At 44.4% G+C, this 15,156-nt stretch overlaps 1 protein-coding gene across 10 annotated transcripts in view; it reads right to left on the bottom strand.

Annotated features, from left to right (window-relative positions):
* Positions 1-2,440: 2,440 nt before the first annotated feature.
* Positions 2,441-15,156, bottom strand: part of smarcd3b (SWI/SNF related BAF chromatin remodeling complex subunit D3b) — a 38,546-nt gene continuing 25,830 nt past the window's right edge. For 4 of the 10 annotated variants that reach the window (XM_069696378.1, XM_069696379.1, XM_069696376.1 and 1 more), the window contains 11 exons: positions 13,168-13,210; positions 10,958-11,080; positions 10,675-10,800; positions 10,069-10,164; positions 8,083-8,184; positions 7,623-7,784; positions 7,410-7,507; positions 6,593-6,728; positions 4,754-4,876; positions 4,133-4,234; positions 2,441-4,040 (listed from right to left, as the gene is read on the bottom strand). In XM_069696378.1, the coding sequence (XP_069552479.1) occupies positions 3,987-4,040; positions 4,133-4,234; positions 4,754-4,876; positions 6,593-6,728; positions 7,410-7,507; positions 7,623-7,784; positions 8,083-8,184; positions 10,069-10,164; positions 10,675-10,800; positions 10,958-11,080; positions 13,168-13,210 (1,165 nt within the window). In that variant the 3' untranslated portion in view covers positions 2,441-3,986. Of the gene's footprint in view, positions 4,041-4,132; positions 4,235-4,753; positions 4,877-4,959; positions 6,387-6,415; positions 6,729-7,409; positions 7,508-7,622; positions 7,785-8,082; positions 8,185-10,068; positions 10,165-10,674; positions 10,801-10,957; positions 11,081-13,167; positions 13,211-15,156 lie in introns of those variants that run through there. The other 6 variants (XM_069696377.1, XM_069696381.1, XR_011310834.1 and 3 more) reach the window with 5 other exon arrangements.

Below are 15,156 nucleotides of genomic sequence, written 5' to 3'. Positions count from 1 at the left end.
TGTGTGTGTGTTTTAGTGCAGCAGAGACTCCACAGCTCATAGCAGACACTTTTTATATCTTAAAACTAAAAAGGTAGCAGAAGAGGTATTTAATTATAGAGCAGCCAACTAGGCTGTTTTGACCTCAGGGATAAAAAAAAAACAAAAAAAAACAACAAACAAAAAACAAAAAAAAACTTTTCTGACGTCTCTTTATATCTACTTTGAATATATAAAAGTCAGAATTGTAGTTTTTGTGGTTATTGTATTGCAGTTTTAATAATTAACACAGTTTGAAGTACATTTAGTATTTTCAAATCTGCATTTAAACATTTGAAACCTCCATTCAAATTCAGAAAAGTAAAGCGTGTGACTTTATTAAGACCTAAAAACCAACATGTTAGTCCGTTACATTGACCGAGGGGGATGGTTTAATAACGAGAGTAATGCTCTTGAAATACTGGAGAGACTCATAAAGCCCAAAAAAAGATGGCAGAGGTTAGACAAGAAATGTTGAAAATAGACAAAATAACACAGGCGCCCTTCATTAGGTGTGTTTGCTCTCTCTCTCTCTCTCTGTGTGTGTGTGTGTGTGTGTGTGCGCTCGTCCAACAACATCTTCACTGTATAGCACACCGTCTAATTGCACATAATATATTATAAATAGGGAGGAACTCAGCCGATGTAGAGGAGGGTTCAAGATATTTGGACTTTTTTTGTTGTTGTTTTTTTTTTTAAACTACCAAGCTTCTACAGTACATGCGAGTTTAGTGAGATCATATGACATACAGTAAATGTGTTTTCACATACAGTAACCCTATGAAGTGGAGACAAAGAGGCACGTGAACTGCCAGATGTCTTACTACACCTTCATCCCAGTGTGTGTTTAATATATCGCCGATTCCTGAATAATGTTCCATCACTTGAAATATAAAACGTATAATTCAGCTGCTGCTGCTTTGGATTTAAAATCAGGGGTTCAAGCCTCGCGATGAACTTAACGCTGCTGTTAAAGCTTTAGACGGTGGTGGAAGAAGAATTCTCATTCTTTACTGGAGTAAAAGTACAAAGAGGCTCATTTCAAACACGGTGTCAGACAGATGAACAACAAAAAAAAAAAAAAAACAAAAAAAAAGACACTTTAGATGTCGTGGCATTTACAAACTTTGGCAAGCGCTTCTTTATTTACATCCAAGCTGTCTCGCAGTGTCACAGCTGTTTTCCCTTTTTTTTTTTTTTTTTTTTTTTTTCCTGTAGAACGTAATCACCAAACAAGTTTTTGCTCTTTACAGATATACAGTATTACGCATACCATAATCTTCTTCCTGTCGGTGACCCTCTTGACGACAGTGTAAACAGAGAGAAAGAGCAGCTCCCACTCTTCAGAAACACATGCAGGGGGTGGTACGTCGGGAGGGGGGGGGGGGGGTCGGGCTTGAGGAACAGAACACACAGAAGGGATTGTTAAAACATTTTGCCAGATGTTCTGGTGCCGCGCTAGCCCCGAAGCGGAGGAGTTGCGGCTTCTGAGTTTCCTCCACAAGGGGGTGCTAGCGGATCAGTGACGACAACGTGAAGGCCCCGGCCACACAGAGGAGAAACCACCGAGGGGGTCGGACGCAGGACGGAGATACTACCTATGACTACAGTTTGTCCTCTAACGGGTGCAGTTAATATAACTCAGTCCTAGTAATAAAAAAAAAATAAAAAAAACACAGCTCAGAAAACAAAACAACAACAAAAAAACAAAAACCACACCTACAGTTAGTTGCTGGTAGGGCATGTCATTTTTGGCAAAAAAGTTTCCAGAAGGCATTTCAAACAAATGTGGCGAGAGCTCGTCGCACGCACACCGCCATGCCAGCCTTTTGATATTTACACATACCGTCCTCTTCGGGTGTATTAATGTCCAACGGAGCATGCATAGGTCATCGTGAAATCATCCGATCGCTTCTCGTGTGTGCTGGGATTATAAAGGAGGGTCTCTCGCCCACGAGTCCCGACACAAGAGTTTACCGCACAGTGCAAAGAAACCTCCCCGAAAAAAAGGTACCGTCTAGAAAACTGCCGGGAAACAAAAACAAAAACCAAAAAAGGAAGAAGAAGAAGAAGAAGAAGAAGAAGAAAATCCTCCATCTGACATTATAACATATACATACAAGTCAAGTGTTATAAAAAAAAGAAAGAAAAAGAAAAGAGGTGTAAAATGAGATGGGTGCAGATTATATCGTGTGTCAGAGCGACTGAGACTGAAAGTGAGGGAGGTCCTTTTTTTTTCTTCTTTTGTTGCAGCTTCCAGCTCCCACGTTAAAAAACATGGGACCTTAAAATAAACCACCCCGGGCCCCAAGATACCACGCGGAGGAACGCTAACATTTCCCGCCCTGCTAATCCAAAACGCGTGGAGCTCCCATACTGCACCCACCCTCCCCCCCCCCCCCCACCCACCCTGAAATCCCCCGCAAAAACCCCCCTTCCCAAAAACACACACGCGCACACGCACACTCTGTCGTATACTGTACAGCTGGCCCTCTAAACGGGGACAACAACAACAACAACAACAAAAATATATCTACATTCACATCTCTAGAAAAAACTTCATTTTTTTTTGTTTTTTTTGTGTAACATAAAAAAAAAAAAAAAACAAAAAAAGTAGAAATGGACACGAGCGCTCAGACCTGGACTTAAGTGTTGTTTGTTTTAGTTTGTTAAGGAGTAAAATTGTGTTCAGATTTATTCATCTGTAAAAAAAAAGGACACGTTCGCAAATTTCTATTAAACCCAGGTCTGGATAATTTTTTTTTTTTTTTTGCCCAACTTCTATTTCAGTGATCATGTTCTCTTCTTCTTGTTGCAACCTTTGGTAAAACCTTCAGGACATCAAACGGGCAAAAAAACACGACACGAGGAAGAGGAAGAGGAAGAGGCAGTGAGCGGACGAGGCCCGACGCGTAACAGTATTATAGGCGTTGTTTTTTTTTTTGTTTTTTTGTCGTTTTGCTGTGATCACTGGAAGAAAAATCGGATCAGTACTTTTGTTTTCTCCTTCGATAAAACACTATCCTTACTACAAACAGACACGGAGCTCATTGTGTGATAATACTTTCAGCTCAGGTAACTCTCCTAATACTGTTATAAGAAAGATACAACGGGGAGGTCTTTTAATAACCGATTCGCTCCAAAACCTCGCAGACAGCGTAGATCCTCCGCAGCCACCCACCGTAATCTCAACTCTGCTGGTGTAATTCGTTTAAAAAAACAAAACAAAAACAAAAACCACTCTCCTAATGAGAACGACTGAAAAAAAACAACAACAAAAAAAAACCCGCACGCAGTCACACGAAGAATCACCCCTCGATAACAAAACCAAAAAAAAAAACTAAAACGCGAAGACTCATCCGCGGCACGTTCGCGTCTCTTTGAGATGAGAATCCCCCTCCCCCCCAAAAAAAACAACAACAACAACAACAACAAAAAACGCAGCGGCGTGTGAGTAGTTTGTCTCGACACGTAGAGACGGGAGTTTCTCTCTTTTTTTAAAAAAAAATTGTAAAATTTTTTTTAAGTGACATATTTACAAAGCAGGGTCGAACCTCTGAAGGGACGACCGTGCGGCTGAACACATGCTTTCAGCGGCGATGTCGAGATCCGGGCCGTCGTATCGTATCGTATCGTATCGTATCGTATCGTATCGTATCGTATCGTATCGTATCGTATCGTATCGTATCGTATCGTATCGTATCGTATCGTACGTGCCGCCGCCGCGTGAAGAGGTTCACTTCGTTTTTTTAAAAACACTGGTGAGAAAAATTGAGCTGTCATCACTGAAGATGAAGACTTCTTCTTAGTTTAGGTGTAATATTTTTCACCAGACCTTCAGCGACACACACACACACACACACACACACACACACACACACACACACACACACACACACACACACACACACACACACACACACACACACACACACACAGAGCTCTGAAATCAGACGCAGAGCCTTCGCTTAGGTGTTGCGGACCGCCAAGGCCTGTTCCAGCTCCTGTCTCCTCTGCTGGATCTGTTCGAGAGGCGAGAGAGGAGGAGTCGCGTGAGTCACGTGACCACGCAGGGGCGAGAGTACGCCAGACGCTGAGGCGGCGTCTTCCTCACCTTGCAGTAGAAGTAGCGGCTGACGGCCTCCTGGGACCAGGGCTCGTGGTAAAACGCCGCCCTCCTCTCCTCCTCGGGGTTCCCCACCACGTCCGTCATTAACTGCGGCCAATGAGGAGACACCGTCATTAACGGCGGGACCAAATAACAACCGGCGGTTACGTTTCATACAGAGGGAATACAAACGACACCCGGGGATGCGATCAGATACCACACGTCATTTTGAAGCTTGATAAACAAAATATTGGCTTCTAATTTGCAGCAGACGCTGTAAATGTTTGTAGGTCAGTGTGTCTGTTTGTACTTCACCTTGGGTCCAGACAAATTGTAGCCTCGAGGGGGCGCCAGATGCGCTTGAGGCTCCTATTTTTTTTTATAGATTTAGATGCATTTCTTAGCCGCAACTAATTGAAGCAACGATGAATAAAAACTGAATTTCGATTGGTCGCTTCCTGCCGTACACAGAAATGCGATAAAAATGTCAGCCGATGAGATCACCTCCGTTAAACAATCCTGCCTCTCAAACCGTCCCATCGTCATTTTACAAAGACCAGTGAGCCGCCTGTGTTTTATTTTCCCAACATGTAAGTGTGCAAGTGCGTATAAATAGGAGTATCGAACCTTAAGGTCTCGGCTCTGGGACTTGAGCCAGTCCTGGATGTAGCCCTTGGGATCTCTGGAGAAACTGAGCATGAAGTCCCTCTGGATCTTCAGCTGGTTGATGGACTCGATGGTCTCGTGGATCTGAAAGGGAACAGACAGCAAATAAAAGGACAAGTATTTCCTCTGCGCTTTTTTTTTTTTTTTTCTTTCTTTCTTCTTCTTCATTTAGCACTGCAGTCTTTTATAGAAAAATTGAACTAAATAAAAAAAAAATCGCGTATTTACAGCGAGCAAATGGTAAATGTTTACGTGGCAGCAGGAGGGAGCCCGAGCTCGAGCGACCCTGAGAGAGTTTCTGTCGTCGACAGCAGAAATAGTGTAAATAACAATATGACTGATTTGTTGCCAATAATTCGCAATATTTGCCGCCACATAGCAGGCAATTCTACAGCAGTCAGTTTACTACGCAGCCATTTTTGAAAACATTACATGTATGTCTATGTAAATCCTAAATAAACACTTTCAATGACAAAATATTCTGTAAACCAAGGTAGGAATTACAAATCTATTAGATTATTAATGAGAATTCATTTTCAGGCTTTAAAGCCAGGATATCTGGAGCTCTACAGAAGCCTTAAAAAACACAAACGGTCCTTTTCATAAAAAGCCTCGGTGGTTATTGAAAAAGTCAAATTCCAACTTCAAGGTCTTGAATATATTTCCTTGCCTGCCGTAGTGAGTGACAATATCTCTGTGACTCATCGTTGGCTCATCTTTCTGCCACATATCTTACTCCAGGTCACATTAACTGAGGAATTATATTAGCAGGGAATATTGTTAACTGCAGCAGGGAGGCGCTGACTCCATAAATAACTGTAGGCCGTGTTGTCCCGACTGGTTTAGTTGCTGACTGATGTGTCTGTGTATGTATTATTGTCATTATACTGCATGTGGTGTTGAAAAGTCTTGACTTGAATTTGGTGACCACGGCAGAAACCCTCTGAATACCAAATGACATTCACACTGATGGAGATGATGACTTGAGTTTGGTGTGCTGTGAGTATGACGAGCTTCTCAGAAACAAACGGTCTAAAAAAAAAAAACAGTGACACCACTCTGCGCCTTGTAATCGTAAAATACCAGTAAATTTGGCCTAAATATCGATCTGCTAGAGCAGAGGTGCCCAAATTCGTTCTAATTAAGGGCCAAAAATGAATCTGGGACGGAGGACCGTGGGCCAAAAACAAATGACTATGTTTTATGAAATTACATTTCATTAAATGTAATAGATTTGACGGGAAAATCAATATTGGAAATCTAAAATAAAATTTCAGAGTAATTTAAACCACTACTCTTTACTCTGGGTAAAAGTCATATTGTTATTATTTTTGCATAAATTATTACACTCTGCTTTATGTTTTACGGCACTTCAGAATAAAGAGAACAAGAACGAGCTCGTCACAGAGGACCCAAAACAAAGACAGTGTGGTCCAAACTCGGCCCCGCGGGCCCCAAATTGGGCAGCTCTGTGCTAGAGTAGGATTACTGTGTGTCCACGAATGTAATAAAAGCAGCAGTACTTGAATTTTTGTATCACATAAGAATGTACTTCTGCTCTGGTCATTTGTCCCCCTTCCTTCCAGCTCACCTTCTGCAAAAAGGTTAAAATGTGAAGCATAATAAAACATTAATAGCTTCCACGTTTAACACAGTCGGGTGTGAAATCTTGTTGCTAGCAAAAGTACTGCAATAAAACAAGCTCCTTTAATGGATAATTTACAGCAAAATCAGCTGTTTACCACCTCAGTGTGACACGAAACCGGTCAGGTGGCTTAAACACGTCGCGTCACATCTCACCTTGTTGTCGAGCGAGGCGATTTCCTGCTGGTTGGCGGTGGAGAGGAGGAAGCTGCTCATCTGGCTCTTCAGGGGATCTTCCACCTCCACGTCGATGTCGTAGCAGGCCGTCTTCTTCTGGTCGTTGGGGTCCACGCTGGCGAGGACGCGAGGACGGGGGAGATTGCGAAGAATGTGAGCGAAAGGAAACGCCGAAGAAAGCGGAGCGGCAAAATGTGGGTTCGTGCAGACGAGAGCTCTCAGTGAATGAAAGTTACCTTCCCGGTGCCTGCCAGACTATTGAATGCGTTTCCTAATTAGAAGTTTCTGTTCTTTTCTTTTCTGTTGTGTTGTGAACAATAACAACTCCTGTTTAATACGTATGAGAGGGGCGGCGTGGGGCCCCAGCAGCTGGCGCAGTCATGGTTCAACTCCATTTTGGTCTTAAAATATTCTCTTAATATATTAATAACGAAGTACATGATTTGTCTAGTGTGATAAAGCTTCAGCATTTTCAAAGAAAACTAAATCCCAGTAAATAAAACTATTTGAATTAAATATGTTTTTAAAACTAGAATTTACCACCTCTATGTTGTATCTCTGCACCAACCAGACAAGTTGCAGTTTACACCCACGTCTGTATCGATAACGTATGTCGTGAACACTTTGAAGGAATTTGATAAAAGGTAGTAAGCGATATATATATATATATCAATTTGCCAGCTGTGGTATTTATCGGTGGCTCGTTGTTGTGCTGCCCGAGTTTGTTCACCTCAATGAGGTTTTTCCTGTTCAAATGTTGTTTCTGCGGGGAGGAGAGGACGAAGAGAAGTCGTACCTGATGACATGGTTGATGACGATGGGGTCGGGGGGCAGGAGGAGGTTGGTGAGGCGCTGAGGGATCTCGGAGAACTTCAGACGAGGGCAGTCAAAAATCTGCAGAGGCGGCGAAATAGAACGATTCAAAGAGTTTACTTTGTTTATAACGCTGAGCTCGTTTCATATCTCACCCCCCTCCCCCCTCCCTCCTCTCGTCCCCCTCCCCCACTACCTGCTGGAAGTACTTGTCACAGTTGATGTACTCCTTGTCGTGGGAGTCCTGCAGCTTGTTGGTCTTCACGTACTGCCAGAGGGCCTGGATGATGCAGGAGCGCGTCTGAGTGTGAATGCCGAGCAGGCGAGCCAGGCGAGGGTCCAGCTTAAACTGGGGAGGCTGCGGAGACGACGCAATCGCGTTACAACACTTTTTTGTTTTCTTTTTGTGCCCTCCCCCCTCCCCCTCTATCACACGGCCCCGCCCACGTCAGGACCTTTTTCCACATCAGCTCCATCGCATCCTTTATCACGTTCCCCACCCCCGGGCCCGGAGACGCGTGTCGGGGCTGAAGCGGCCCCCGTAATGTTTCTGTTCTCACCACAACAGCCGATTTCAAGGCGCGCATTAGTCACCCGGGTCGTAACGGGAGCCTATTCGTGGAACGGCGTTTGCCAGACGGATGCGGCGCCCTCACCTGGTAGTCCAGCATCAGCAGCAGAGTGCAGCGCACGCTCACGTCTCCCGGCCGCTTCACCTGGAAGCCGTCCGTCTCCTGGGTGGTGGGCGTGCGGTGCCACTGCGACGGCAAAAACACAGACACGGCCGCACGTTCAACGACACGGACTGAATTGGGCATTTTGCGTCGTTTCGCACTTCGTTAATCTGTTTGTTTCACACTTCTTTAATCAGAATCGCTAATTCATTTGTGCCTTAAGAGGCGCTGGAAACTTTTTCTCAGCTTCTTACTTTGAGCCGTGCGACGCTACACTAACACTTCTTTTTTTTTTTTTTTATGCCAAACTTAAAGAGATATGTGATATTTTTTGTTGTTTTCATGCTTAACACCAGTTTGAAGTGGGTGGGCACGTGCTCCCATTAGAGCTTATTAACATGTTTATCAAAAGCTGAACACAGTTATTGTTAGGTTTTTTTTTGGGGTATGTTTTTTGGATTATGTTGCCAGATATTCAAATTTTAGCCCTTTTAGCCGTGTTTGTTTTCTGTTGGTCGGTTGTTTCACCGCTCCGCGTTGGAAAATCTATTTTTTTTCTCCTATTTTTACATACAGCCTACGGGGGTTTATGAACCGAGCTGCGAAACTAATGACACTCCCATCAGCCTCGGCTTCGCTAATTGGTAAATGTTAAACTACGACGGTTAAAACGTTAAACACTGTTGGCGGGCTGGGGTCAGGCGGGTTAGCTCAGCACGACCTCACCGAGCTGCGAGCGCGACCGCGGACTCAAGTCTTACAGCAGCTTTTAGAAAACTCGCTCGAGACCGTGAGAATCTGCACGAGTCAAAAATGTGCAAAAAAACGAAAAATGAAAACAAAGAAGCCGTTTGAGTTCCTCGCAGGTTCGCCAGGAGGTTCAATTTCTGCAAACTACCAATGCGCAGCGTGCCGAGAAACCGAGATAGCGAAAGGTTAAAACCGCGTGGTCGAGCGGCTGAACGTTATCACACATCAGCGGTATGAAATAACAGCAAAATTAAATACTAACCTGGCCAAATACAACTTTTTACTTGACATCTTTGTGTTTACATTTTTCAAAAAGCTGTTCAGCGTCTGACCGTAGACGCTATTTACATCTGCGTTTTAAAATCTTAACGACTCGGGAGACTGAAAATAAAAGCACTTTAAAACACTTTCCGTCAGTACAGCGGATTGCAGTAACTTGGCGAGCAATACAGAGTAATGTTTCCCCGCGCCCGAAAAGATTAAGCACTGATTGTACCTCAAGGTAGAAACAAAATTCTTTCGATGGGAAAAAAAAAAAAATCATTCAAAGAGAAGCAGCACCTGAGTGCGTGGCTAAAATTAAAATACCCTCTTAAAAAGAGGAACCTTGAGAAGTAGTAATTTGCACTCTGAAAGTGATTTTTTTTTTATTTTGATATTTTTTAAAGCCGGCGCATTTTGTGAAGAGAAAAAAGTGAAGGGCAGCTAATGGCCGATTTTTAAGAAGTAAGCAGTTCTTTTCTCCATCTGTATGTTTAAACGACCTTGTACTATATGTCAGAAATAATAAAATAATAATAATAATAAAAAAAAACCAACTCCTTTCTGCCGTTACAGGAAATCACGTCTATTGAAGAAAAGACGGTGCAGCTCACTCCATCGCTCTGCTTTGTGCATTTAAAAGAGCTGGTGTGTTTGTATCTCGACTCTTGACCAGACACGGGAAAAACTGTCTTTAGAACTTAGATAATAACCTTCATCCGAGGAAAATGTCGATCTTTCCAGCGGCCTCATTTATGCCTCTGCATTTCCCGCGTTACGCTGCGCCCCTGATCAGAAGATGTGTGTGTGTGTGTGTGTGTGTGTGTGTGTGTGTGTGTGTGTGTGTGTGTGTGTGTGTGTGTGTGTGTGTGTGTGTGTGTGTGTGTGTGTGTGTGTGTGTGTGTGTGTGTGTGTGTGTGTGTGTGTGTGTGTGTGTGCGGCCATGTTTGAGCTGACCTCGACCAGGTGGTTGTCAGGACCGTACAGGTCTTTGTCCAGCTCGATCACCAGGCTCTTAAAGAAGGAGGAGAACTTCTTCTTCTGCTTCCCCGGCTGTAAAACAGACAGACAGAGGAGGTCAGTTCGTGTCCAGACACACACGCACACACACACACACACACACACACACACACACACACACACACACACACACACACACACACACACACAAGCAGATTCAAAAAGGCAAACACGTGTCGCCACGTCTTCGCTTATAGTAACTTTACTCATCAAAAAAAACAAAAAAAACCCACGAGAGGCCGAGTGAGCTCAGACAAGAGAACGAGACGGCAGACGTTCTCAGGGTCCACTTCCTGCGAAGCGCAACCAGAAATATTTGTGGTTTGTGAGACTTAAAGCGCTTCGTACCGCTGAGAAACGACGGCCTTGCCCCACGGACTGCTGACAACGTCAGGGCGTTTTGCAGAGAAGCTTATGGCATGCGAAAATCATCCTGCTTTTCATTTTGCATCTACAACATCTCGAAACGGTCGTTTTATCCCCCCCCCGCTCCGACTTTGTAACACACAGTGTTATTATAGTATAATAAATAACACAACTCACATCATCCAGCAGCTTCCCCTCAACTCGCAGCTCCCACGATGCGATGCTGCCGTCGGAGTCGTCGGCGTCGGGTCTGGCCGGGTTGAAGGTGTTGGAGATGTAAAGCCTCAGTTTACGCTTTTGCTGCTGACACGAGGGCACAACAAACAGCACAATTTAAAGCAACGTTCGTCAAAAACGTGGCAGGTCGCACGCCCATCGAGCCGACGAGGTGAAGACGGAGCTCCGCGGAGATCAGCGGGACGCACGGCGCCCCTCCCGAGTCACGATTTCCTTTCCTTACCTTCATCGGTCTCTTCAGCGCCTCCTGGATGTCCACGCGTTTGCGCATGATGGTCTGGTCCAGTTTGCGCTCGAACGCCAGCAGGTCCATGTAGGCCTGAGACTCCGGGACCAGCTCCCGGATCTGCTCAGAGGGAGGACGGCCTCTCATTAAAATCGTGAGATCAGATTCACCTCCTGAATTAAGAAGTCAAGATTATTTTCACGTAACTAAATATCACTAAAGAGCTTAAGGAGATAAGCTGTCTCGGTGCATGTAGGAGTTGTTTCAAGGACATTTTAGCCCCTTATATCCAGTTTCCTGTAATTTCTTCTTTCGGTAGCCGCAAGGTTCGAGGGAGCATGTTATTCTACTCTGTCTGGGAGAATGATTTCTTTTTTTTGGGGGGGGGGGGATTTATTTGGAGAAAAAAAAAAGCTAATGTAGCTAACTGCTAACATAATATAGTGTTAGACATGGCTAGTTTGGGATAAAAGTCACAGAAGATAACAATAAGCTGGTAAAGAGAACATGAAGAACTCGGTTGACTCAGGTTTATTTAATATTGCGCTGTTCAAGGAGCAAAATAAAGTGTTTCACAAAAGAAAGAAGAAATGTTAAAAATAAATCAAAAGAAACCAACGATAAAAAAAAAAGGCATTTTTCTAAACTATTTTCAAACAAGTGCTAATAATTTTCTTGATGGACAGGTTGATTATTTAATTTGTAAAAAGAAGAAAATAGTGACAAACCCCAACAGTTCAAACCTCAGAAATATTAACGGTGAATTAAAATTAGTCAAATATTTTGAAAAGAAAGACAGGAAATCGTCATATTTGAGAAGCTGTGATCGTGAATCAAAGGGCTGTTTCGCGTAAAAAAAACAACAACTTAAATTCTAAGAAATACTTCCAGCTCTACTTATGTACAGTACACAGTTATTTCGTTTCATCTGTGACGAAGCATCACATTTTGTAGGGACTTCACATGTTTTGTGTGCAAAAAAAAGAAGTTTCCTCTGAATGTAGTGGAGTACAAGTGTGAAGTTGCATCATGATCAAATACTCCAGCAGAGTACAGCTGGCTCAAATTGTACTCGAGTACAGTACTTGTGTAAATGTACTCCACCCCTGCTGCCCCGGCCGTCATTAATGCGCAGGTCCGCACCATCCTCGGGACGCCGGGGGGATCGAAATGAGATGCAGGCTGTGCAGCCGACCGGCCGGGACTCAGGACATTACCATACCGATGAAAGTCCTCGGAGCATCAAGGGCTGCTGCTCACCAAACTACACACACACACACACACACACACACACACACACACACACACACACACACACACACACACACACACACACACACACACACACACACACACACACACACACACACACACACACCTCCCTCCCTCCCTCCAATCTTCCCTCCCTCCATCCCTCCCCCTCCCTCCCTCCAATCTTCCCTCCCTCCCTCCCTCCATTCCTCCCTCCATCCCTACCTCCTCTTTCATGTTCCTTTCTAAAAGGCTGCCTTCATTGTTCCCTCTCATTCCTTCTCTATCTCCACCTCGCCTCCTTTCACCGGGCCGAGGTGCCGAGCAGACGGAGGGGAGTGTGGCAGACATTCCCTGTCACTGACTCATTACGGTGGAGCGGCGCCCCGGCCGAGCCCGCCGCTATCTCCCTGTCTGGGTTATGTTAACGGAGGGGATAAGACCTGAGCCCAGACGCTCGCGGTCTCCGGACCTCCACGGTTTCAGCGTGAAAGCCTCTCTGTGCGCCGCGCTGCCCCCCCGCCCCCAGGTCCGGGTGAGGTGATGGCGTGGCACGGGGGGCCGAAAGCCGAGACCACAGGGATGAAAAGCACAACCTCGGCCGGCACACACTCACCTGTGGCAACAGGAAGACCCTGCTGCCTCTTTCGGCTCGACTTGTGGTGGCGTCTTCTACATCACGCTGACTATTCCAATTGAAATCAATGAGCTACCACTTAAATAACAGAATGACCCCCCCCCCCACACACACACACACACACACACAAACAATGCCCTAAAGCCTTCTGAACCCTCTCATCCAAATAACAAATAATCATCTGGACCCTCGGCGCCTTCCAAGAACCCCAGACGTCAGAAAACGGACCAGGATTTTTCTGCTCTGCACACAAAAGATAAAAACACACACACACAGACAAAAAACAGAGCAACAAAGGTAAAAAAATATGCAGCCTCACCCTTTGCGGAAGAATCTTGTCTGCCATTTTCCTTCTCTTAGCACTAGAGAGAGGGAGAGAAAGACAGAGAGAAAGAGGAAAAAGAGAGCATGTTACTATGGTGACTGATAGCGTAGCACCCAGGCCATCTGCTAAAATGCTGGGCCATATCCAGCACCCCAGCGTCCCAGCTGTGTGTGAGCGCGCGTGTGTGTGTGTGTGTGTGTGTGTGTGTGTGTGTGTGTGTGCGTGCGCGCGTGCATCTCGTGTGTGTGTGTTCTCTGAAATGCAGCGGTCCACCTGGAAGAGTGAGATCCTCGAACAGCCAAAAAAGTGTCACATCACACATCTCTAGCCTGACATGTATTCACTGCACACACACACACACACTGCAGAATCACCGGGACCGTCGCTGCGGGACTCGGATGGCGACAGGATGCGTGTTCGAGAGCTTTTAGGAATTCAGAGTCTTTCGAGATTTTCCGCGAGGAGAAAAGCGTGCGCGTGTATAATTCATTTGATTCGTGAATCCTCGGCATTTCCTGCAGTGTGAGAACGACACGCGTTTACCGTGTTCTTTGTCTTTTACTTACCAAGAACAATAAGTCAATCCGTGTCAAGTCGGTGCCTCCGTCAGAACTTTCTTACCAGGCGATTTACAGAACCGACACTTCAGCTTCCTCCTCTAGTCAAATTATCCTTGAATATTTCATCTGCGGAGCGACCATTCTCAATTTAATTCAAGCGAGTTGTCGGTGGCTGCAGAAGGACACAGCCTGAAAACAACTAAAAGGGACTACACTGCAAAAAGACAATAATAAAAGAAAAAAAAAAAAGGTCAGAATAACAAATCTCAGGATGGTTTAAACTTATTTTTCTCTCGTTAGTGTTACGTCCTTCGGGCGAGGGCTCAGAAAGGTACAAAGATTAGCTGCAGTCCTGCTTTACATATAAAAACGAATAAAAAGAGCTGATTTAAAATTTCAAGCGCCTTTATTTTGAAAATCCAAAAAGACTTTTTAACTGATTTAAATAGATAAATATTGAAATAAATAGTTCAACATTTTGGAAGGTATCCTGATTTTCTCTTGTTTTTTTTTGTTTTTTTGTTGCTAAGAGTTAGATGAGAAGATGGATACTGAATCTCTCGTGTCTGTAGACAGCCAGGACATGGAGGACATGGAGCTTTGCTTGGCATGAAGATAGAAAATCCAAGAAGACAGCTCTCCTGGCTCTCTGCCTCTCTCTCACTAATTAATTTAATTTGTTACATCTTGGTTGTTAAATTTGTACAAAACCTGATATGGAGAAATGACATTGTAGTAAACCAGGAGTTTCAAGCTGTTTTCGTTGCCGGGAGCAACTTCAGCACCAGAACCTGTCATTTTACACTTTGTTTTTGCACTGTGTGTGTTTATAACACCTTGTATTTCTGTAACGTCAGCTATCCTGTACATGTTTTTATTCCAATTTGCACTCGCTCTTTTTTTGCACACCTGGTTTGGTGTCAAACTGCATTTGTAATGACTTTGAAAATCTCTAAAGATCCCTCTCCATCTCCTGGCTGCAGCTTAATATTTAGTTTCGTGGTTTTGATCTTCTCATCTGAGGATGAAGATAGACTTCCTTTTCGACAACGCATTCACGTAGACGATCAGCGTCACCCATTGGTTGGTAAACTGACAACCTCAAGTTCAGCATTATTTCTATTTTGGAGCCATAAGTGACCATATTTGGATGAGATGGGGAGGAGCTAGTGGAGGATCTGACTTGATCTGATTGGGAAACCGAGTACATTACACCCCCTCCCTCCCCCCACCCCCTTACAGAGGAAACCTGACTGCACCACATGCCTGTCAATCAAACATATACGCTCCCCCAAAAATGCAGCTTTATGAAGCCTAATATCTGATTAATGATGGAATTATTTTTGCTTTCCATGACCTTCTGTTAAATAGTAGGGGTGGGCAACATGGATAAAATCTTTTGATATAGGTCATTTTACATATA

The sequence above is a fragment of the Brachyistius frenatus genome, unplaced genomic scaffold (genome assembly GCF_029030835.1).
Source record: "Brachyistius frenatus isolate BFR_SWC_R1_liver_20210118 unplaced genomic scaffold, ASM2903083v1 Contig_21, whole genome shotgun sequence".
Lineage (NCBI taxonomy): Eukaryota > Metazoa > Chordata > Actinopteri > Embiotocidae > Brachyistius > Brachyistius frenatus.
The sequence above is the reverse complement of the archived record's forward strand: the minus strand, read 5'-3'. Positions and strand labels throughout refer to the sequence as shown.